This window comes from Neovison vison, chromosome X, assembly GCF_020171115.1.
Source record: "Neovison vison isolate M4711 chromosome X, ASM_NN_V1, whole genome shotgun sequence".
Classification (NCBI taxonomy): domain Eukaryota; kingdom Metazoa; phylum Chordata; class Mammalia; order Carnivora; family Mustelidae; genus Neogale; species Neogale vison.
Genome location: NC_058105.1, coordinates 98,029,358 through 98,054,645, shown reverse-complemented (window position 1 = coordinate 98,054,645; position 25,288 = coordinate 98,029,358). Strand labels below are relative to the sequence as shown.

Here is a 25,288-nt window from a genome sequence, read left to right as displayed (position 1 = left end):
TCATTACTTTTTATTTCTTTTAACCAAGGACATGTACATTTACCGAAGGATATTCTTCCATTATGTATCAATGAGAATTTGAGCAGAATCCCAGTCAAAGACTACCTCCTTGAGCCTGGCACCTGCAGCCCACTGTCCGCTGGCCTGACCTCCCATCTGTCCCGCCCACTTGTGCCAGTGCTCGGGCCCCCTGCCTGGCCTGCTCAGGAGCAGGCCACTCTGCCTCCGACATGGCATTTCTCCCCTGGCTCAGCCCCCTCTCCTAGTCTTGTGTATCCAAATCTTCCCACTGGTGGGCAATGCCATGCTGAAGACTGGACAGCCTGAAAAAGTCCCGAAACTCAATCGTGTATTCTAGAACACAGGTTTTCATTTGGTCTGAGATGTGTTTCGAATATTTTCTTCTGATGCTTCACTTCACTTTTCCTCCTAGGTTCTTCTCTCTCCTGACTCCTTTACTTTTCATCTCTCTCCCTCAAATCTGACTTTCTTTTCCAGAGTCTTTCCCTAAGTTCTTACAATTGGAAAAAAAAAGTCTTCACAGGATCACTATGTAGTAGGGTATCTGTTAAATGTTCCTTTCTACTAGACAGAGAATGTTCCTAACACTTCACGACACACATTAAAATTCTAAGAAGGAGAGTAATTCTGAGAGTATCCTTTGAGCCAGGTCACAGCTATCTCTAAATATAAGGCGATTTTTATACAGTAAGAATACTCACGAAGTAATTTTTAGTAAAAGATAAACAATAACCCGGGACCTGTACCAAAATTTTAGCTTGAAAACTTCTGTGGCAAGAGACAGGCTGTTTATTACTCTAAGGCTGCTCCTGGTTTTACCCTCCTCCTCACCTCTTTCTTACCTCCTTACGTTTTATAGTTTGTTATCAACCAAAAATATTTCCTAGGCATTTACCATGTCCCGTGTACCAGGGACTGTGCTACATGCTAAGGTTCCATTGGAAAGCAAAACAGAAAATGGTTTCTGGCCCACAGAGCGGAAGGCCAGTGGAGAGAGAGCGAGTCATAAAGCAAATAAATGTACACTTCACTGTGAAATTGCCAATTACGATAAATACAAAGAAGGATGAGAAAGGGGGGTTACGTGAGAGAACAGTAATGGGACATAATTTATCTAAATGCAGCTGGTCACAGAAGTCCTCTAGGTAGAAATAACTACTTGAAGCCCAAACCCAAAGGCCAAACAGGAATTAATAAGGCCTTTCATGGATCTTTTCTTCCACATTTCCTCCTAACGCTTCTACCTGCAAATGTGCTCTCATGATTACAGAAAGTTCTCCGGCAAGTGGAAAGAGTAACTTTCAAGAAGAAGAACCATATCTCTCAGACTATTAACTCCAAAACAGGTATTCAGCAGGAGAGGCTGATGTAGCCTGTGGTCACATTTCCTAAGCAGGAACATCCTTATTTCTTGCATTTATCCTATTTCTTGGTTTTGCCTTAATTTCTTCTAGACTCTCATGATGATTACACTCATAATTTAAGCAAGAAAGTTCTTTTATGTATCTTTTCCTGTAAGCTGACTCTCTATGAATGGGATCATTGGAAGAAACATGCTATTAAACTCTGGCAGGGTCACCTGACTCCATCTAAAACCCAGCAAATAAACAGCTATGTTAAAACACGAAACAACACTTGAAATTCGTCACATGTTCTGGAGCCATAAAAGCTCATATTAAGGAGTTAAATTATGTGGATCACTACATAAAAGGTAAAAGGAGCAATTCAATACTTAACACTAAATGAAAAATAAATTTCACTTACCTTCTTTGATTTTTTGACTTCTTTACTTGGTGTTGATTCACTGTCTTCCAGGACTTCAGAAGATCTGCTCTTTGCACGATCATGCATGTTTCCTACAATAGAATATATTTAGAATTGTGTTTTCCTAAGTAATGAGAAAAAGAAAAGTCCTGATGCCTTCAGTGCAACTCTATCAAGCCTGACTTAGGGGGATTACTAAAGAGAGTGTACCACTACCACTGGAGCAGTAGACAAGGTCTATATGGCCTACTTCCTAGAAGGTTGAGTTAAGGCAAAAAGCCCAGAATGACCTGACCAAAGTTGGAGATGTTTGCATGACCAGTACCCAAATACAGCTACAAAGCTAACAGTGAGAGTTAGGAAAGACTTCCATAAAATAGAAATTACTCTTTTTAGTTAACTTAGTTATAATTAAATTCTTTGTACTCATATGGACATGGTGTTTCAAATCGACCAAGTTATATAGCTGAATAATCATCTTTAAAGTATACTCATGAAGCATATGCATTCTTATAATTTTATATTATCAACTACTTAAATCTTACTTTTAATTAGTTGCTAATAATACATATAATATTTTAACATTTTGCTTCAAATATTCTAAAACGGACTACTCTGTTGAAGTTAGAAGGAAAAAAGTTTGAAGGAACCTCCTGCCCAAGTTCAGATCAGATCAGATATCCACTACTATGAATGGTTATTTTTAATGAGGACACAGCAAAAAGCACACTTTGATGTGATGGTGTGGAAACATAATATAAGGGTTGCACAATAAAACCCAGATGATCTGGCTGTAGAAAATGTAGGTCTCAAGGGTAATCACTGTCCCCTCAATTCTGTGGCAGCTGTTCTCTGACACCAACAGGAAGGCCTGGGAAAGGACCTGCCTTAAATGTCCATGACAAGATGAAAGACCCAAGTCTGAGCCCTGGGGGGAAAAAATGGGCTGGCCAGCCATGGCTCCAGGCCAGCCTGGTCTTTAGCAACGGGGTCTGGCAGTGCCCACCAGAGATATAAATTAAGATGTGGAACAAAAGCCCTACTTAATACTACTGGTTGATAAGTGTAAAAAAAAAAAAAAAAAGGTAGTGAAAAGGCTGTCCTGAACACTTAACACTGATATGTGAGTCGCCGTGAGTGATGATTAATGAGAAAAGTACACCTAGGTCACGTATTTCATTGCTTGCTATGAGGTTCATGTGTAAAAAGCAAGAAATAAAATACACATGTGTAAGCTCTAATGCCTCAACCACTGCATACGTGTGCACATGTATGTATACATATGCATGCATGCATGTGTGTATGTTAAGGTAGCTGGCCTTTAGAAGTCAAATGTGTTCACACCTTTTGGATTTTCATTGTATTCACAAATAGCCCGTTCTTCATGGTTGGTTTTCTTGTCCTATAAATGATAAAGAAGCAATATAATAAAAAACATAATTGTGATGGGCTGGAAAACATCATCTAGGTTTTAGGCAAGGGCTCTCGAGTCAGCCTCTAGCTAACAACATAAACATGTGACAACTGCCTCATTTTGCTGGGCTTTTGCCTCAGATGCTGACTGATTGCTAACGTCCCTTCTAGTTTCAAGTTTTTTGATTCCAAAAAGTTGAATGATTCAAGAATTCTACTCAAAGAAGATTCAGGAACATTAGCTGGTATATGAATTGGCTCAACATTTTATACTGTCGAACTGGAGATTCAGTTATTCTATGTTAAAGAATTTCAGGGACCACCCAAACTGGAACTCATAAATATTCCTTATAAATCTTTCCCTCCCTCTGAAAGAAAACAGTAACTGCTAGAAGCTTTTTTTTCCCTCAGTGTGAGGAAGGAGTCTTGAGAAAGGAATTAAGAAAGAAAATTAAGAAAGAAAGAAAGAAAGAAAAGAAAATCGACAGCACAGCCCCATTTTGTAAATGAAAAATACACGCACATGAAACAACACAGGTTTACAAGTACACATTCAAAATAAAAGGACGAGCATGTTTCAGCGGTTGTCTGTGTTATGGAAAAGGAGAACTAAAAGGTAATCAATTTAAATAAGGAGGACCTGCACAGACCAAAGATGCGAGCGATTCATCAACAAGAAGGTATGATTAACTCAGTGCTCTGTGCAAGAGATACAAAAAGTGAAAATGGAAACAAATCGACATGGTGTCATTCAGTTTGGGTTTCTGAATTCCCTACCTGGGAAATTAACCCAGAGCAGCATTAGCAAATGAATGATTTCAAACCTACCAACTGTCTCCTAGCAGTGTCCCTCTTGGACAAAACTGCCAGATGGAAGAGATGTTTCTGCCATTCCTAGCGCCACTTTTAGGATGACTTCCTTTCCTTCAGTTACAGCTCCTCCTTTCCCTCCTGCTGCATTTACGCAGCACTGAGCACAGCCTCAAACACTGCTGTGAACAGCTTTCAGTTGCCTACATACATGTAAATATACACACGCATGTGTGCGCACACACGGCCCATTTCTGCCACCAGTAGAGGGCTCCTAACTTTGTAATTTCATCATTTTAAGGACCCAGTGCTGAACGTTTCCGGTTAATTTCTCAACAGTATATTGTACTGACCCATATCAGTTCATGGGTCATGAAGCGGGGAACAAAATGCTACCAAGAAGTGTGGAAAGGGTGTGAGAAACAAAGTGTGCTGATTCAAAGATCTGCTAAAGCTTTTCCTACAGCACAAGAACCAAGTTTTTCAGAGAAGTATTTCTGCTCCCAAAGGAAACTCCAGTCTGCTCTCTGCAGAAACCATGGAACCCATATGCTTGCTCTTAGGCAGGATCTCAGGATTTAAGCGCATATCATCATACCTTTCCAATGGTGTCAATCAATACCTTTTCAACTGAGTTGTCCTTGGCTTCATCCGTTGGTATGTTCTTCTTGCCTTCCGGATATTCATTAATTTCCTCATCCACGTCCTCGAATTCATCTTCTGAAAATTCGTGATCCTGTGTCAAAATTGATAATCAGAGAAGAAGTAAGATTTTCTTCTTTTAAAAAGAAAAAGAGATTTGATATTGTGGTCATAAATAATTTATACCATCTCAAAGAACACAGAGAATAAGAATTCAAATACTGAAAGCAAAGAAAATGCTGCATAACCTATCATGCATATCAAGTTACTATATTAAACAAGGTTTTTCGGCACGTTGATCTATTTCAGCATTTTCAATGACTAGGATTCCCAAAATTCTATTAGCGTCTACTACAAGGTTAAAATGGGAAAAAAAAAACCCTAAATATGCTTTCTGAGCTGTCTCAAAAGAATGCTTTTAAACTTTAGAGAAGTCAAAAAGCTTTCTACTGTAGCATTATAATATAATCATATCTATATATTACGTTCATTTTCCAAAACACAGGGATTTAAAATCACTTCAGAAGTACAATTCACTGATATTCACAAGAGAGAGTTAGGTATAATTACTTACATTCCAGAAAGAAGATAAAGGGACATAGGCAGTTTAAATGGTTTGCTCTTGGCTATTTAAAGCAGAGGGAGAAACAGAGGCAGAATTTAGTCTATCTGGCTCCTGTCCAACTAATCCAAATTATAAGTCTATCTGTCTCTGGATTTGATAGAGTAAATCATGTAATACTAAGTCTAGGTGGAAAATATTAGTTATATTCTTTATTCTGTACTGAGATTTTTTTTCCAGTTTCATATTTTGGGTGGAATATTGCTTATTTTTTGTCATTAAGAGATCAGGCTCCTTATTGGACTTTTTTCTTATGCTTTGCATTTATGCACTTCACTAATGGCCCCCAAAATAGGCAAGGCAGTAAGTAATTAGTGCCCCTTACGCCCTTGAAGAATGTTTTTACAAAGTTCACCTCGGCCATGTTTACCTCAGGCGATATACACACTTTATATTCCTTCAACACAGTAACTAGCTTCTCGTGGTCACCTTCCTAGTTGCTGTTTGGCTAAGGATGAGCTGGACACCGGAAAGAATCTTTAGTGGGTGCTTTGAAAATAACACCTCTCATATTTAACTCACCTTTCTTCTGGCAAAAATACCAAATGTGAGAGTTCAGGCTAGGGAGAGGATAAATATAAATGTTTATATTTCACACCTCAGTAAGACATAAGTGGCATCCTCAGGCCAACAGCGCTAAGGGTGTGGCCCTTACAGCATTATCACTAAGGACAAGCAATCCGGAAGGGAAGCCTGGAAATTTAAGAGTTTCGGCAGTTAGGCAGCTATGCTGGGAGGGTTTGACTTAGGTTAAGCAAAGGTCACAAGGGGTACACGTGGGAGGGGAAGGCGAGAGAGGAAGACAGGGGACCAGGGTAGATAGCTGTATTGAAGGACATGCTGCACTTTCAGGTTGGATAGAGTTAACTAGGAGGTAGCTACCATTCACCAGTAATTTCTAAAGCTTTCTTTTTTTTTTTTCCTGTGTAACTTTCCCTCTAAGTAACTTACATTCTATATTATGCCTGGCCAGAAGCACATTCGAGAAGGTAAAACGATCGGGCTACTTTGGAGGGAAATGGGAAGCAAAATTACTAGATTTAAGATTTATGGCTGATAGACAGATGTATTCACGAAAGTATATAAAAGAAAGGCCAGTGGGAAAGAACAGTGTTCCCGAGACGGAGAATTTCAGACTCCGTGCATCTCTCTCCCACAGGGAGGGACCGGTGAGCTATGTCCCAGCAAAGTCCTCCTCTCTTGAAGAATTCTGCTAGTTTAGCACCTGAGTCAACTCCAATCATGCTAGTTAACGAAGATATTAATGTAACCATAGGACAATATCATGCTATTATAAAAAGGAACATGAGGTTTTATCTTATTTTAGAAATAAGCAAAACACTCATCTCTTTTTATAATGAACTGTAAATTTACTCACAACTTTATGAAAATCTGTAACAAAGAATAACTGCTGGAATGGTATCATTTTCTAAATTTGAGAAAGCTCTTAGAAAACATTTTTCACTAGAAATCACATCAACTGTAGAACTTTGCACTTAAGCACATTGAGAATTAATCTACTCACATCTGGACTACGACTTTAAATCACAGTACTTACCTTCAAACCGAAACAATTTAGGAGACATTGGCAGAATACTGTTATTTTACAAAGAGAAAGGGCAAAGTTTAAATACAATCTTGTCACCAGAACTACATAAGACATTAAGTAGTCTAGAACAGTCAGCGGAAACCCGTCTCGTGTTGGGGCCACAGTAACGAAGTGAACGGGCCTGGTTCTCACAAAGGGACCACTGTCTCCTGGTCAGGCACAGCACAGGTTGCTGCAGTCTTGGGTCTACCCCAGGGCCACATTTCTTATGGGGAAATACCAAGAAACCCCGATGCTCCTCACGTTTCAGGTTGCTTAAAAATATGACTACACTGCACACTTGAAAAACTAAAGGAGCTCCCAGCAGTTGGCGGAGTGGTCACCCTGGGGGGACAGGAAATGCTTGGAAGGGGCTTTGAAGGGGAGCCCCTGGGAAGCACTTTCCCTTGATCTGGGTGTTGGCTGTACAGGCATGCTCACTTTGTGGAAAATGCACTGAGCTCTACACGCATGAGAGAGGCTCTTTTCTAGATGTTACTAATCTCAGTAAAGAGTTTTAAACAAGTTTTTTAAAGGGGCCATAAAGTGTAAAATTTTGTGCCACGGTTCTCAATTTATGTGATGCCTCCATGTAGTACAGGGTAGACGGTGTTTTCCAAATAGGTTAATAGAACATTAAACTATAGCTACATAACACCAGGTAGGGAAGAGTATATATTTAAAATCTCAGTTTCAAGGTTTCTTAGGACAAGAAGGGCTAACATGGAAGTTTACTTTTATACTACACTAGAGCTCACAAAGGCAGGAGGAAAGAGCAGGAAGGCATTCAGTACAAAGACCTAAGTACTGCTTTCCAAGCTTTGCACCATCAATCACGGCCTAAGCAGCCTACCTCCATAAGCCAATGCTGGGTGGGGGGCTAGCAGCTATGCTGGATTTAAAAAGAAGTCAGGTAGACAAAACTAAACCCATGCACGGCCTAAGTCACCTTACAGTCTTTCTATAAAATGGGAAAGTGACACCAGCAATACCTACCTTGGAGGGTTTGTATCAAAATTAAAAAGATTATTTACAGAGAAAATAGCACAAGCAATGAGCATCTGCATATAAATATAAGTGATTTTAAGACTCCCTAGTGTACACTGAGGGCCGTCAAACAAAAACAAAAACAAAAACAAAACAAAACAAAACAAAAACCAAGATGCTTGGATACTGTTTTGCCATAATGTCCCAGATCTTACCACTACAAAATAGTTAATTTAAAAGTGTTCACTTGGGGCGCCTGGGTGGCTCAGTGGGTTAAAGCCTCTGCCTCTGCCTTAGGTCATGATTCCAGGGTCCTGGGATCGAGTCCCACATCCGGCTCTCTGCTCAGCAGGGAGCCTGCTTCCTCCTCTCTCTCTGCCTGCCTCTCTGTCTACTTGTGATCTGTCAAATAAATAAATAAAATCTTAAAAAAAAAAAGTGTTCGCTTATTTGGTCTACCCTCTTGTGCAGCTCCCTTTACTCTCTGCCAGGAGCCCCGCAGCTAGACCAAGCAAGGGAAGAGGGCAGGACCCGTCGGGAGCAGTCTAGGACGACAGGCAAGCAGAGGGGCGCCTTGGTGGGACTGTGGGCAAGTGCTGCCTCAGGTCCAAGTCATGCCCGGAAAACAGTTACAGTGTAAAGTTTCCCAGTATTTCAGTGCTGGCAATGGATTCAAACATTACCAAAATCACTCCGTAACCAAACAAAGTGAGTCTGCAAGCCAGATTGTACCTAAGGACTCCCAGCGTGAACTCCAAATTATTGCCTTCGAATGTCACTACTTTATAATCTCTAAACTTCTCCTTTCTATGTGCCAATCCCTTAGTCCATTTCTAATCTGGTATTTTTGCCACCAAATCTGTTCCAGTATGACTCTGATAAACAGGCCTGAGAAAGTGGCCATAATGCTGAGGATACAGAACTTCTTGCTGGTAGGCAGTTTTACTCTTTACACGTGAGTTATTTTTAAATCTATTTTGATAAAAACGTTAGGACACAGGGAAGTCTGTTGTCCCACACCATCAGCTTTTCATCACACTTCAACCATCGAGGGCAGGACTGGACCCACATATGGTGTGCAGACTTTCACTCTATCCCATATTTAAGGGGTTTATCATTATTGTTACTCACTTTTGTTTGCACAGATCTACCTCCATAAGCCAATGTTGGGTGGGGGGCTAGCAGCTATATTGGATTTAAAAAGAAGTCAGGTAGACAAAACTAAACCCATGCACATTTGTCAGTGACCTGGAGATGATGGAGGGTAGTTCTGCACCTGACTTGATGTGGTCAGAGGGGATAATTAGAGGGACACGGGCTACCATTTGATGAGGACCCCTAACATGTTTCATGTGTTAACTAATTTAACTATCCAAAGACCCCTCCCTTTATAAAAAGAAATCAGTAAGACTCAGGTTAAAAAAGGAAAAGTGTTTCCAGGTGTCCACACAGCTAATCCGTGAAGGGCTGGGGTCTGACTCCAGGCCGACCGGGCGCCAGTGCCCAGGCTCTTTCCTGGCTCTGCTCACATATGTGCAGACGGGAAGAGCTGCCCTCAGAGTTGTCCCTCACCCCCCCACACTGAGACCAAGAGCACTGCAGGCTCTTCCTGTTGATCAGCTCACTTTGTCCTGTGCGTATGTGCCCTTGCATATAGTAGCAACAAGTACAAGTCTAAGGTGTTTTTCCCTAGGGCACCAGAGTCCCTGACTCTAAGGCGGCCTTCCTGCAGCTCCCTCTTTGCTGGCAACGTGGGCTCTGGCCAGGCCTCACCCAGCCCTCTCTGCAGCCCGCCACCATGCCTTCCTGGGCTTGGGCAGAACCCCTCTTTTCTAGAAAGTGTCCCAGCCCTGCCCTCCTTCTCTGACTTCCCTTTCTCAACCTCCCATTACCTATTGAGGTTTCCTCAAACTTTGTCTTCGGTTCTCTTCTTCTCGTACTATGAATGCTGCCTCTCACTCCACTCCATGGTTTCAACGACCCGTAAAAGCTGGTGATTCCCAGCCATCTCCCCTGAGCTCCAGCCCAGACACGAATCTGTCTGCTGCATGGGTCCCGGATCAACAAGCGTCCAGCAGCCTCCTAAACCTGCCCCTACTTTTCCATTCTCACCCTTCCAGTGGTGCCCCTTCCACCTGTTCTTCACACAGAAACAAGAAAAGCTTGGCCTTTTCCCTCCCTCCAGGTGGCATCTCTTTACAAAGCCTTCCGATTCTATCCCTAAAGCTCTCTTGGTAACAGAGGTCCCCGACTCTCTGTCCACACTGTCCTAGTCTCCTCTCCTGTCTCTGTCTGCTCTCCTCGAGCTGCCTCCTAACCCCTGGCTCAGGTCCCATTCCTCTCCAACCCACCTTGCATGCTGCTGCCAGACCATTACTAAAGCCCAAGTGTGATCACCTTACTCTTGCTGTTCAACGTCTTTCAGAAACACATAAGGCCCTCCGCCTCTCTCTCCAGAACCAAAAGATACTCTAAGTTGCAATCACACTGAAACGGTCTCAGGGCTGCCGTCAACCGGGAAAGCCTTCTTTCTGGCCCTGCCCCAGTCGCCTGTGTGGCTAGCTTTGACTTCTCACAACTCAATTGACATTTCCCTGTGGCTCCCTGGAAGCCCTTCCTCGGCCCTTCTCCGAGTGCCACTCCTGAAACGCTCTCTGGTATGTGTGAAGCTTCTGGTCAGCCTATAGAAACAGCCGTGAGTTCCCTGAGATCAGGAGCTGTATCTCACTCTCGCCGTACTCAGGGCATAAAAGAACCATCTTCTTAATTAAGGGACTTCATGAAGGAATGCCATGGATTTGTTTTCAGATCCTATTTTTATCTTTGGGTAGTCCTGGCTAAAAAGAACATGGGAGGAGAGGGGAGATCAGGTAACAAAAGGGCACTGTTAAGCCACAGTTAAAGGCAGGGTCACAGGAACTCTTTTGACCTGGTGTTCAAGTCATCTGTACCTACCTGATGTCCCTGACAGGTAAAGGGGCCACAGGAGGTTGCGTGTAAGCAGTGCTCATTTCTTGAGCTCTCGCTGATTTGGGAAAGCTTCCATTCGCTTCTGGGTGCTTGGTACATGCTTATTTGTTGAATGAAGAGTATGTACCAAATATTAACTTACAGGTCAGGTGCAATGGAAAGAACGAAGGAAGAAGGAAGTACAGCGCCTTCCGCTATGGTAGCATTTCATCTTGAATACACACGTGTATAGCAAGTTTACCTCTATAATGAAGTAACAGAAAACATTTCATTGCACTCACCTCAAGAGCTGTTTCTGTGGTACTCCTTTGTCGCTTACCTGAAAATAGTTTTCTGCCAGAGTCCTCATTTGAAACTAGAACTCAATGGATTCTACACACACACTGCACACTGGCCTCAGTAACAGCCAGTGAGAAACTACAATCAAAGCCCAATCAACCAGCAGAAGGGGACAATAAAGAAGGAGCCAGTTACTCAGTTCTGTTTAACCAAGTGCTAATTTGCATCTCAAAAGGAGGAACACGGTGCCTGCCCTAGCTACTGCTTCGAAAAGAGCACAGGGCATTTTTGTTGGCCAGGGAAATGGGAAGAAATGGGAAGGGAATGCTGTTTAAAAGTGGTGGGTATTATAGAGGGCACAGCTTGCATGGAGCACTGGGTGTGGTGAAAAAATAATGAATACTGTTTTTCTGAAAATAAATAAATTGGGAAAAAAAATAAAAAAAAAAAATAAAATAAAAAAAAAGTGGTTCTCTAGACCAGTTCTAATACTGAGATGGGCACACGTTTGGAACGCCATTTCAGTACTGCTGGCTAGTTGAGGTCTCCCCTCTGACATTAGTAACCTGAGGGTAGGAGTTTCTTTTCTCCCTGAAGGCTTTTCCTTTATGAACTTAATTCTGTCACTCATCTCAGTTAATCATTTTAAGTCAGCTTTTTAAAATAACCATGTTGGGCCCCAGCATTAACAACACAGAGCTGTGCACACTAGATCAAAGTACCAATTCCATTCCACTGACACTCACTGAATGTGGCAGAATTTGGTAGAACCCTGCAATGCCAAATTAGCGTGTTTGGTTAGTTAGAGGAATGACCAGAGATCCCTGCAGTTGAAACAAAATCTACAGTTGCTCCTAAGAGTTTCTTCTCTTTGTATTCTAGTCTCTCCCCCCATATTCTTTCTCACAGAGAATCAAATGTGCAAAGGATCCGGCAACACAAAATTCACAGGAAGTTTGCCATTGAGATCCTCCTTGCTCAAAGTATGAGAAATCCCTCATGCTCAAGATATGGAAGGGACTGGGGCGGGAAATCGGTTGAAAAGGGAGCTACGAATAAAGAACAATCAGACGATCTAGCTGTATGATAAATACTAAAAATTGCAAGGTTAGATGGAATATACGCGAATAGAAATCTAGCGTCTCTAAAATTCAATACCTGATGTTAGTTTCTCTTTCCACAAACAACTACTGACGGTATACATTTACATTTTATTTTACTTGAAACGTTCTGAGAAGCAACAAACAGAATTACAGAGTAGTCAAAGGACACACTGAGGGTACGTAATAGACATTGGGAATGAGGATTCCGATAGTACAGTTAAAGCTCAGAAGTTATAGTTCAGAAATACAGAATGATAGAAGAGACATTAGAACGCTTCGTAACTTTTAAAGAGGAAAGAACAATATATAATTTATAGAAAACTCCTTCAATTTTAAAGTGCAATTTTTCTTCCTTAAAAAGCTTTTGTGCAAATGACAAACACGATGGGAGTACATCAGCCCATTAGAACGAAGGAATCGGAGTTAGGAGGGACTATAGTTCTATCATCTAATCCGCCTCATTTTATACATGAGGAAACTGAACCCCAGTGAGGCACTCTGCCTGGCCAATAAGCACTTAGAAGTTTTACATGCTTCCTGAATATATATTCAGGTTCACCTCTATTTCATGGGATACACTGCCATTGGCCCAGACAGGAACTAAAAGACATCACATTAAGATCTAAGCTCTGAATCCAGCTGACACTTGTAGATTGTTGCAAAAAGGGCACATAAAAGGTTTAAAAAAAAAAGCACTTTTTAAAAAAAATGTGAATTCTTCACTTCAGCTTTACAATACCATCCACCTTATAAAATTATTCCATATAGTAGGCAAATTGTAATCAGAGACCAAAAAGAACTCATAAGAAATGCTTTTCTAGCCCTTTAGGATCCGTGCCATCTTTAAAGGGACCAGTTTATATGCATAAATGCAACATTCTTATACTATACTCCTATTTCCTAAATTTGTCTTTACTGGGGAATATATCATGTTAATTATCTGCTATGACCTTTTCATATTTCCTAGTATCAGATTTATAATTTGGAGGGAAAATATAACCAAATATTAAAGAGGAGCCAAATTTGCCAGTGCTTCATGATGTCTTTATCGGTCATTACTGTACCACACATACAGTAACCATGACAAAAAAGCAATTTAATAAAACGTATTAAATGCCTATTATGTGTAAGATGCTCAAACTGTTGGCTGGCCAACAGTTTTAAATTTGAAGTTTGTTAAATTTAAAATTCAAATTTTTAAAAATCTAAAAAGTTTAACAAACTTTCAAACTTCAAGTTTGTTACTTCAATTCTAAATAATGTGGTAATACATTATTCCAGAATTTTTTGGAACCCGGTGGCCCATTTTCTAAAAGTTGTTTTGACCGCACTGGCATTTTGAACCTCTGTACCTCCTGTTCTTTCCCTTCCCCCTCTGTGTTAGTGAGAAACTTTGGGGGGTGCGCCTTATCTCTACCGTATTTCACAGATCCTCTGACTTTGCCTGCTTTGCTGCACTCTTCTCCTTCCCCCAGCCTTCCCTGCTCTCCACTCTCTGCGTCTCCTGTCTCCTCGCATTTCCCCTCTTCTTCCTCAATATCCTCCTCTTCCCTCTCCCTCATTCCCCACTCTGCTTCTTCCCCCTCCCCTTCCTCCTCTCCTTCCTGGTCCCCCTCCCCTTCTTTCTTCTCCTCCTCTTCTTCCTCCTCTTCTCCCTCTCCTTCCCATTCCTCCTCTTCCTCCCCTACCTCCTCTTCTCCCTCTCCTTCCTCTTCTCCCTCCCCCTCTTCTTCCTCCCCTGCTCCCCCCTCTTCCTCTTCCTCCCCTGCTCCCCCCTCTTCTTCCTCCTCCCCTGCTCCCCCCTCTTCTTCCTCCTCCCCTGCTCCCCCCTCTTCCTCTTCCTCCCCTGCTCCCCCCTCTTCTTCCTCCTCCCCTACTCCCCCCTCTTCTTCCTCCTCCCCTGCTCCCCCCTCTTCTTCCTCTTCCCCTACTCCCCCCTCTTCTTCCTCCTCCCCTGCTCCCCCCTCTCCTTCCTCTTCTCCCTCCCCCTCTTCTTCCTCCCCTGCTCCCCCCTCTTCCTCTTCCTCCCCTGCTCCCCCATCTTCTTCCTCCTTCCCTGCTCCCCCCTCTTCTTCCTCCTCCCCCGCTTCCCCTTTTTCTTCTTCCTCCCCTGCTCCCCCCTCTTCTTCCTCCTTCCCTGCTCCCTCTTCTTCCTCCTCCCCTGCTTCTCCCTCTTCCTCCTCCCCCGCTTCCCCCTTTTCTTCTTCTCCTGCTCCCCCCTCTTCTTCCTCCTCCCCTGCTCCCTCTTCTTCCTCCTCCCCTGCTTCTCCCTCTTCCTCCTCCCCCGCTTCCCCCTCTTCTTCCTCCCCTGCTCCCCCCTCTTCCTCTTCCTCCCCTGCTCCCTCCTCTTCTTCCTCCTCCCCTACTCCCCCCTCTTCTTCCTCCCCTGCTTCTCCCTCTTCCCCGTCCCCCACTTCCCCTTCTTTCTCCTCTCCCGCTTCCCCCTCTTCTTCCTCTTCCCCTGCTTCCCCTTTTTCTTCCTCCTCCCCTGCTTCTTCTTCCCCCTCTCCTTCACTTTCTCCTTCTTTCCCTTCCCTCTCTCCTTCCTCCTCTGCTTCCTCCTCTCCTTTCTCTGCTTCTCCGTCTCCTTCTTCCTCCCCCACACCTCTTTTTGTCCCTTCCCCCTCTCCTCCCTCCTCCGCTTCCCCCTCTCCTTCCTCTTCTGCTTCCTCTTCCCCTTTCTCTGCTTCTCCCTCACCTTCCTCTTCCACTTCCCCCTCTCCTTCCTCTTCTGCACCCTCTTCTTCTTCCTCTCCTTCCTCCACTTCCCCCTCTCCCTCCTCCTCTCCTCCTTCCCCCTCTCCTCGTCCTTCCGCCTCTTTCCTTTCTCCGTCTTTCTTGCCTTCTTCCTCCTCATCTTCTTCCCCTCCTCCCTCTCCCTCCCCTTCCTTCTCATCGCTGTGCTCCTCCCCTTCCCCTTCCTCCATCCTTTTGTTTCTTCCTTCCTGATGGCCTCCTTCCTGTTCCCCCTCCCTTCGCTCCTGGGCTGCCTCCTCTTCTGGGTCTTTCTCTCCCTTACCCAAGCCCTCCATCTCTCCTCCTCCCTTGTCTTTCCCCTCCCCGCCCTCCTCACTCTGCCTCTGTTCCACTCCTGAACTTCCCTCCCTCTGGACTCCCTCACCTCCACCTCCTGCCTTTCCCTTGCCTTCACTCACCTCCGCTCTGTCTGTCAGGTCATCTGACAGGATCTCTATCTCCTCCTGTTTTCGTGCGGGCACTTTCACATGTTTCTCACTTGCCTCTACCTCTGGGTCCTCTACTCCACTTCCTTCTGAATCCTCTGCTCCTTCCTGCTCTTCAGGGATCTCTGACAAGTGGTCACATTTAAAATCGTATTTTGCCAGGAATTTGGACAGTTTGTGTTCAGTCTCCTCCTCATGTCCTTGTTCGATAAATTTTCGGCTATACCACAGGTTTGGGTCCACTTCCACTTCGTCATCCTCTTTCTCTCCACTACTAAATTCTACTGACTCCGGCTGCTCGAAGCCGTCAGTGGTGCCTTGCTGACTTGCACTTTCGCCTTCCAAGAAACTGTCTGGCTCGTCTAGAGAGTCTCTCTCGCTGTCAAAAATCATATCTCGCTTGTTCCTCTTACCGTCCTCAACAAAATCTTTACCTTCTTCATCATCAATATTTATGTCTCTATTTGGTAAGTTGTCAAAGAACATATTAATATTTCTTAAATTCTCTTCGATTTGTCTCCTAGCCTCCAGACCTGCCATTTCGGCCAGCTCAGTTTCCTTCTCAGAGACTATTTCTTCTGCATCTGGATCCTTCTGCCACTGGCCTGCATCGCTTGCCTTTGCTATGGCCTTACTGTCAGGTGGATAAAGACCATGCTTACTCTCACATCTGAACAGCCCTCTTTGCACACCCTCTGCATGGGTGTCAGCTCGAGGCCCAGGCTGGCCTGAGTCACTACCTATGTCCTCATCTGAAAATGCTTCCGTAGTCATAGCTGCTTGCATCACGTACATTCCTTTTGCCAAAAGTTGTTTATAGACTCTCCCCTCATTCACTGTTTTGGACATCTCTTCACTTGCAAATCCTTTACTATCATCGTTTTCAGAGTGAGCTGTATGCTGCTTCAGTTTCTCAATTGTTTCTTGTTTCTGTAAATTTTTGAAGTAATCGTCATACTACTATTATTTGACAAAGGGGACTTATCTACTTCAAAACACTGCCCAGATTTTGCATTACTCTAAGTTTCGCTAGCAGAATAAAAATGTCCAGTTTTCCTAGACATTTTGCTCAGACTGGCCTCTTGTTGGCGAGGCCCGCCGCCACTGTCTGAGTCTGCGGCACCTGGGACTCCGCCGGGGCACGCGGGTAAGCATCTCACTCGCTCGCACTCACCACCTACCCTCGTGGTGCCTCTATTCACACAGGCTGGCTCATGTCAGGATGTCTTCCCCACCCCTTAATTGGAATCAAGTCTCAAAGAGAATACATTTCCAGACAGATTGTGCAAAATACCGATAAAAAAAAATGTACACTTCTCTTGTATGAAATCAGGTTCGGTTTCTTTTTTTCCTACCTTCCCTGTTATTTTAATTGTTAGACTTTGATTGGTCTTTGAATTCCGTGAAATTCACATTATTAAAGAAAATAAATGAAAATATGAAATTGTTTAATATTGGAAAAAATGAATAGCTTATGCCTAGAAGGCAAATCTGAGATGAAAACTACAAAACTTTTAATCAGTATACTAAAAAATACGTTTCTTTTCAAAACAAATCTTTGAATTTTCAAATTTTTGACCCTCTTCCTTTTATCTATTGTATTCTTTAATTATAATAACTTACATACATGAAACTAACCACTATGTGGAAAAAATACCTACTCAGGCAGAGCCCTGAGTCTAAGAGAAGAGGAAGGAGAGACAGAGGAACAGATGTCTGCTTGGAAGTGCAGTCAGTCAAGTCAGTCAACCTTCGCTGAGCTTTCCCACTGGGTTAGGACAATAGTTCTCCCATATTAAAAATGAATGCAGTTACTCACCACGCCTCTGCCTCTCAGTAAAACAGAGGTAAGACTTAACAAAGACTGGCACAAATTTTTAAAAGTCAGCAAGATTCTCTTGCATTTCAGTGACTTTGACTTTGAGGATTTTTTAGTTTAATAATGTGACAAAGGCACTGGAAATATAAATTAAATATTGTCTATAAGCCTTCTTCCTTCAATTTCTATTTCTCCAATTTACTTTTCTAATCCTCAAACCCCTCCTTTCTTTCACCCCACTGGTCCTTAAAGCCAGAAGAAGCAAAGGATTTCAGGTCAGGCCTTTGTCTCTCCAGGGTTGTGAAAACCATCAACTATTCCTTTCTCCTGCTACTCATTTGTTATTCATTAAAAACCTCTCTTTATCACCCATGCATGGTTTCTGATTGATTTCCAAATGTTTAATTTTGTTTTTATGCTATCAATTCCATGATAGATTAAAGCCTATTCCGCACACTGGAAAAGCAATTATCAGATATTTTGACTAAAACCACCAAATTTTAGAGCTCAAGAAGATGTTAATATCATCTTTGAGAACAACACGTAACTCAACCAAAGTCATGCTCAGCCCAAGTCTGAGAACCATTCTGAGAAAAAGTAGTAGCTTCTTCCAACGCTTTTGAACTGCCATAATAATCCTTCGCTTTGGTGGTAAAAAATGTGACTACTACGACTTGTTAGTGACAACAAAAAGCAAATTTCAGCAATGAAATCCTGCCGTATATCTGAAATACATACCAACAGAACAAACCCAAGTTGAGGCCATCTACAATGTATTCCTCTTTCAAAATCTAAAGTAAACGAATACTTATCTTTCACGTATTCTTTTCAGAAAGCTTTCAAGAAAAAAATATAAACTGTTCTTACCCACCACAGTGAAAAGAACTCTCTATATTATACCTTTTGTTTCTGAATTGGTGATAATTTTAATGACTTCTCATTGGAATTCAGGCTCATCATATGTGTCTGCAAGAAATAAAAAATATATGTTCTAAAAAAATAAAGAGTATATATAAGATTATATATTTACATATTCTTTATAACAGTTCAGACAGTAATAAAATCTACACTCAACTGCATACTAATGATACGAAGATCATAATTAATTGTACTGTATGGCATCTATACTTCAATAAAATAATAAACATTTTTAGATAGCATATAAAAATAACAAACAAAATGGAAGCAAATCCTTTTTAATGCAAGGAACAGCACATGTATTCAACACACAAATATGAATACACGATGAACTAAAATCCAAACATATCTATATCGATAAATAAGCAAACCAATACCATATTTAAGACATCAGTAGTTTCTCCAAGGCTTTCTGAATCTCCGGCTGAAGAACTGTCTGCTTCTTTCCCTTTGGCCATTTTATCCCGAAAATAATCTGATTAAAAGGGAAAAGAGAAAACCAGCTTTCAGTGGAAAATTGAAAGACACCTGGACAATAAGTTATTCTCTAATATAAAGTGCAGGCATAATTTTACTGAAGTCCTTTAACCTCATGTTAAGGGAACTGAACAGAATTCATTCACAGTGATAAGAGGTTTTAAAGTCTCTTTCTGAAAGTTTAAAGACTTCAGGGCTGGTGAGATAGGAACTGCTTCGTTCATATGAACAGGCAAACCTTTGGGAGAACTACTACCCAGCTATCAAGCACTGTAACAGTGAGTCCCCAGAAAGGGCCCTGGTGACCCACAGCCTCCCGAGATGGGGCCCCTTATGTCGTTCCTTTCCACATTTTACCAGGTAGTTCTATATGGCCAACAAAACAAAGCAGCCGTAATCGTGATGTTACCACAGTTTGTCTGTCTGTCTTTCTTGCATCACTTTCTCTGGGGGGGAGCCATGCTAGGAGCATTCCTAGGGAGACGCCCACGTGCTGAGGAAGTAAAACCTCCTGCCAGTGGCCATGTGGGGCAGCACGGAAGAGCATCCTACAGCCCCAGTGGAGCCTTCGGGTGACTCCAGCCCCAACTGACAGCATGATTGCACCTGCATGAAATGCTCTGAGCCAGAACCCCTCAGCTAGGCTGCTCCTCAATTCTTGACCCTCACAAACTCTGTGAGATGAGTTTTAAGGCCACTTGTTACGTGAAAAATCAGATAACTAGTACAAGCACCTAGAAATGTTCATGGAAAACTACAAGGTTATTATGTCACCGAGCAGGTAACTAAAAGTTAACGAGCTCTCCTTGATCTTACATTTTTCTCAACTACTACAAGCCCGTTTAGCACCCACATATTTGAGAGGGGCTCCTAAACGAAGTCCTTGCTAAAAATGCCAGTCCCCACTGATCTTGCCGTTGTAAATTCACTCAGTGCAAAGGAGCAAATAATCCATTTGTGCTTATTTCATGTGCAACGCTATGTGCGAGATAATCAACTTAATTAACGGCTCACTCAAAATGAGCTTATCATCTAAAGGGAATATAAAATATAGGATACACTGGCATGAAAAATCACATCCAAATGTTGGGAATCAGGAAGTGTTTCACTAAAGAGGTGCGGGGAAGAGTGAGTAGAATTCTGGGAGGTGGAGGTGGAGAAGAAAGTGAAGCCCCATGCTAACAGAAGCAGCAGCAATGGCTTGTACTAAAGGCTGGCCATGTGCTGGAAATACATGCTTTCACACATGTCACGTGACCTCCATGACAACAAGAGAGGTAAGCAGAGGGTCCCCATACTTCATAAAGGAATAAATGAAGTGCCAAGTGTCGGTCTCAGGTTTGTCTTGACTTTACAGCCTTTTCTACCAAGTCTGACTGTGAAGACCTCTGTTTGATCAAAATTAAGAGTTGGGAAACTTTCCCTGTAAGAGGCCATCTAGTAAATATTTCAGGCTTTGTGGCCACATAGTCTCCGTCCTAATGACTCAAACTCTGTTGCTTTCGTGTAAAAGCAGCCATAGGCACTACATAAGGAATGGCATGACGGGGCTCCAATAAAACTTTGTATACAAAAACAAGTGGCTGGCTAGACGTGGCTCACTTTACAGACCTGTGACCTGCATTAAGGTTATAAGAAAAAGATTACTGAGAGATGGAGCTACAAAAGCAGGTGGCAGTTACATGGGGAAGCTCACATTTATCTTCACAAATATTATGGATATCAGAAGCCACTGGAGCAGAGGAGAACTAAAACTATGCCTGAGGAAGATTAATGTAGAAAGTTCTAAATGGGATAGACTGGAGAGGGCAGAGAATGGAGGTTTGGAAAAATCGATAGTAGATCACTGAAGCTCACGGGCCTTGCCTTATATTTGACTAAGGAAACAGAAGTCATCAGACCTGATCTGCCTTATCTTCCCCCCAACAAATGTACACATTTACTTCCATTTTCCTGTTGAAATACAGGATGTGTCTTTCCTCTTACCAAAGACTGCTCTGTATGCCAGCACCACTGTGATGTTCATGTTCATTCTCTCTCTTTCTCTCTCTCTCTCGGGTTATCGGTCAGTCTGGGACTACTGGCTCACATCCATTAGCATACAAAAATGCTCTACTATTTCCCATTGACCCTGCATCTCCCTCGAGCTGCCAGCCCTTTTCTCTGCTCCTCTTAGTGACCAAAATTGGCAAAGGAATTTTCTACATTCATGCCTCAACTCTTTGCCCTCTGGCTTCTGCTCTTATCTCCCCCTGAAGCTACTCTTGTCAAGATCAAGGACACTCTCCACAAAGCCAAATCCATGGGATGCTTCTTTGAGCTTTCTCCTTGACCTCTGACCAGTACTTGGAATTCACGACCCTACTCTCTCCTGGCTCCCTTCCTCTTACCCTTCTAGCTGGTGGGGCTGAGGGCTGAGGAAAGTTTCTTTGCCGCCAGCTCTTCCTCCCCTACCCTCAAAATGTTAGATGTTCTTCGGGTCAAACCCTGGGCTCTCTTCTCTGTTATCTAACAGGTGCTTTCACCAAGTCCCACAGATTGTAAATACCAATTCTGTGTTGTCGGGTTCCAAATGTATCTCCCTGGTTCAGACCTCTCTTCTGAACTTTAGGCTGGCATCTTCAACTGCCTCCTCCATATTTCTGCTTCAATGTTTCGCAGCAAGCTTGATTTTTTTTTCCCTCAAGCTTGTCAACCATGCTCTTGCCTAGGAATCATTCTGGATTCTTCCCTTTCCTTCACCTCCATGTGTAAATTCAGCTAGTTCTAGGTCTCAAATGCACTTCCAATCTGCCCCCTTCTCTCCATCTTCACAGCAACCTGGACCACACACCATCCTCTCTTGCAATGGGCTCTTGAGTATGCTTCCTACCTTTAGTCCTTCCTCCCTACAATCCACACAGAGGCAAAAGTGAGCATCTTAAAATGTAAACTGGACTGGAGCACATCATTCCACTGATTAAAAATCTTTAATGACTTTGTATTGCACTTAAGAAAAACACTCAAACAGGCTTCTCACGGCCTATAAAATCATGAATACTTTTTTCACTCTTTTCTCCAGCATCTTGTCTAGACTTTTCCTGCACTCTCTACCTCCAACAGTCTTCTTTCCTTTTCTTATAAACTGCCTCCAAACCTTTGCCTCTATTACTTTCTTTGCCTAGAATGCACATAACCTCTCTCCTCATGTGGCTTTCTTATCCTTTATGTTTTAGCTTAAATGTCACCTTCTCAGCAAGGTCTTCCCTGACCTTCCTCCCTCCACGATAAACACTGAAGTCTGCAAGTAATTTAGAAGAGGTCCTGTTATATGTTAGATATAACTTGCAGCATACTTTTAAGACAGTTTCAGCAAACAGTCACAAAAAGATAAGGAATAGCTTTTCCTTTGGCTCTAGCTATAAAACTCTGTATATGTTCATATTCAGATCTCTTGAAGTGGGAAACAACTTCCTCCAAACCACAAACTTCTCTTTTCCTTGTACAAACTGTTGTCAGACTCCACTTTTTCCATGTACAGGTCTGAAAGGTGTCAGTGATGCTTACCTCAAAGCAAAGCATAAAAAAGTTCTCTGTGAGATGCAAGGAACTGGCTCATTATCAGGGGCGCCTGGGCGGCTCCATCGGTTAAGTCTCTGACTCTTGGTTTTGGCTCAGGTCATGACCTCAGGGTCCTGGGATCAGCATGGATCATATTTGAGATCCTCTCCCCCTACCCCTCCCCACACTCACATACACACACTCTCTCTCTCAAAATAAATAAAATAAATGTTTGGAAAAAATACAGTAAGAAACTGGCTCATGATCAAGGTTCTAGTTGTAGATAATATTCCATTCCCACGGTGCACAACTCTTGCTTTTACTACTTCAACTTTTGATCCCCAAATACTAAAATTTATCTGTGCCATGGTTCTTAATCACAGGTGCCCAGATCATCTTAATTCCAAACCTACTGTTTATTCTAATCTCTTGACCCTGGCTTCTTGTCCTGCCCCTATTATTCAAGCATGTGCCCTGCAGTAACACATACACACTCCTAAGATACACAAATGCCTGTAAACAAAATTCTTTACAAGAGGTGTATAATAATTGAAGAGCTGGGATTACAATTTAAAATATAATGTGTATCTATAAGGCAGTGAGGTAGAAGTGTTAAGAATAACCAACTATAAAGAGCTTCCTAGAAGTGCTAGGATCAATGGTAAGTATTTTATATACCTTATCTCATTTAACCTCAATCACTCTAAAGGAGTATTACTATACCCACTTTAAAGATAGGAAAACTAAGGGTTAGAGGAATTAAGTAATTTTCCCAAAGTCATTGACACAGTTAATAAATGTCAGGGATGGCATCTGACCCCAGCTTTACTTAACTCCATGTTTCATGCTCTTTTTTGTCTTCTTTTTCTTGAGAGACAGAGCGCGAGTGCGCACGCATGCATACAGGTGAGGGCAGGGGAGGGTTAGGAGCAGAGAGGGAGAGGGAGAAAATCTTAAGAGGGCTCCATGCTGGGCAGAGCTCAATCCCACAACCCCAAGATCATGACCTGAGCTGAAATCAAGAGTTAGAAGCTTAACCAACTGAGCCACCCAGGTGCCCCCAAGTCCCATGTTCTTGACCACTATGGTATACTGCCTAAATGCAAGACTTCACATAGGTCCAGAAGATCCACATTCAAATCTGACTCTCTTCATTTATAGGCTGAGTGACCTTGGCCAAGTCACTCAAGTCTTTTCAAGCCTTGCTTCTCTCATCTACCAAAATGAAGAGTTTAGAACTCCCACGGATTTCACGGAGTTGCTACAGGTTTAAAGAAGATAAAGTAAGAGAAGGTATTACATATGCTATGCATTGCTCTATAAAAATATGCTGCTATTATTATGGGGTTTTTAGGGTCACTAGTGATGCTTTGTATTTATAAGAGTAATCTGGACTGGAACTCGAACGAGAGATGTCAGCCTCCAACTAGGAAGAAAACAATTTAATTTGCAAGAACATCCTAACATAAATATGACACTAATAGGCATAAAAGGGACCCTTTTCCTGTGAGCAGACAGGATATCAGCTGTTACCTGGTTCCACTGGTTGCACGGGGTCCTCCTTTTCAAGTATCATTTTCCCTGGCCAATTACCTGCAGACATATAGAAAGGAACTGGGGTGGGGGAAAAGCTAACAGGTGGCACAGAAGTTCCTTCAATTGGAGGTAGTGTTCGTGTCATTTGAAAAGCATCAGGCGATCTCTCCTTAAAATAAACAGGTTAAATAAACTGTTACATGATATTATATGTTTAGTACTGACAGAAACTACCCCCCAGCTACTAAAAATATTTAAGAGAGAGACTTCAAAGTTGCCCACTCTCCCACATTCATCTTTAAATTATCACCAAGGACTCAAAAATGTTTTGTTCTGTCATCTCTGTATCTAAGTTGCTCTAAATTGTTAATTTAGAAGCCCGTTTTTCACACGATGGGTAAAAGTATATGTATGTTCTCTCTGCTTTCCTTAGGAAACAAAAAATTAGTCACAAGACCTAAAAAACAATAACTACAAAATACTGCTATTTCTCAGTCTTTCCATAAGTACTTTTTCATAACCAAAAGCCAAACTTAACCTTTTTACTTCCAAGGGAATATGTTTTGGAACTTAAAGTAACTTTTTAAAAAAGGAATGTCTCCTTTAAATATTATTTGGCATTTTCTTTTTGTTTTTTTAAATACAAGTGCCATTGAAACAATAATTTTAAAGCAGAATGAGAACCTCTAAACTTAAGCGAGAAAGAACATTCCCTATCTTGAACTGCAGTCCTTATTTCTGTTTCCCACATTTCACTATTTATAGTGTATAACCTTCCACGGCTCACGAGGTGTAACTAAAAGATAAAAAGCAAAGTAAAAGTCAATCCATATAGAGAAAATAATTCAGCATTCAACCTGAAGTATGAAGATAGGCCTCTAAAAGGATGCTTTGTATCTTTGCTTTGTATCCACTCTCTATTAACTCAAGGTTATCCATGATTATTTGAATTTTCTCACTTGTGTGTTGAACAGCTTAACTCTGAATTTGCTTTAAGTTTGTAAGCCTCCAACTCTAACCATTTTATTTAGTAAATCTATCTTAAAAGACCCTTTGTGGTTTAAAAAGAAAATGAATTTTTTCCCATTCTGTTTGCAGGGCCATGATATAGAACTGGCCACAAGCCTATACCCTCTCTCTTCGCCGCACACGTGCTGGTAGAGTTCTGTGCAGTACACTGCCTGAGTTCAGATCGCTGAGGAGCAGAGAAGGCGCTGCAGGAAAGTAAGAATCGTTGATTTCTTCTAACTCCAATTCTTCTGTCCCGCCGGGTCGCGGAGTGGCAAAAACAAGTGTGTGGCATCCACCACAAGCCACCTGTAGCATAAAACCACAGATTGATTAATCAACATTGGTTTCAAACACAAATGGGTTTTTAACAGTTTTCAGCTACAAAACATTTACTTAGTGGTAAACTTCCTAGGTAGTCAGCCATCTCCCCTCCTCCCAAATACATACACACACACACACACAGAGACACACACAGACACACACACACACACACACACTAATGTGTCTTCTTTAAACACTACAATTGAAAATTAGAACAAGTTTACACACCATTTTCCTTCCAATTCTGTTTCTCCTCATAAAGTTGAGAAAATGCTATTTTAATGT

At 42.2% G+C, this 25,288-nt stretch overlaps 1 protein-coding gene across 3 annotated transcripts in view; it reads right to left on the bottom strand.

Moving 5' to 3' along the window:
- RPGR (retinitis pigmentosa GTPase regulator) overlaps window positions 1–25,288 on the bottom strand; it is a 204,894-nt gene that overhangs the window by 159,624 nt on the left and 19,982 nt on the right. For 2 of the 3 annotated variants that reach the window (XM_044235957.1, XM_044235958.1), the window contains exons 10-16: window positions 24,803–24,988; window positions 23,669–23,840; window positions 18,496–18,593; window positions 18,101–18,166; window positions 4,631–4,744; window positions 3,130–3,187; window positions 1,786–1,877 (exon numbers count right to left, since the gene is read on the bottom strand). In XM_044235957.1, coding sequence (XP_044091892.1) covers window positions 1,786–1,877; window positions 3,130–3,187; window positions 4,631–4,744; window positions 18,101–18,166; window positions 18,496–18,593; window positions 23,669–23,840; window positions 24,803–24,988 — 786 coding nt within the window. Of the gene's footprint in view, window positions 1–1,785; window positions 1,878–3,129; window positions 3,188–4,630; window positions 4,745–15,354; window positions 16,312–18,100; window positions 18,167–18,495; window positions 18,594–23,668; window positions 23,841–24,802; window positions 24,989–25,288 lie in introns of all 3 variants that reach the window. The other variant, XM_044235959.1, reaches the window with a different exon arrangement.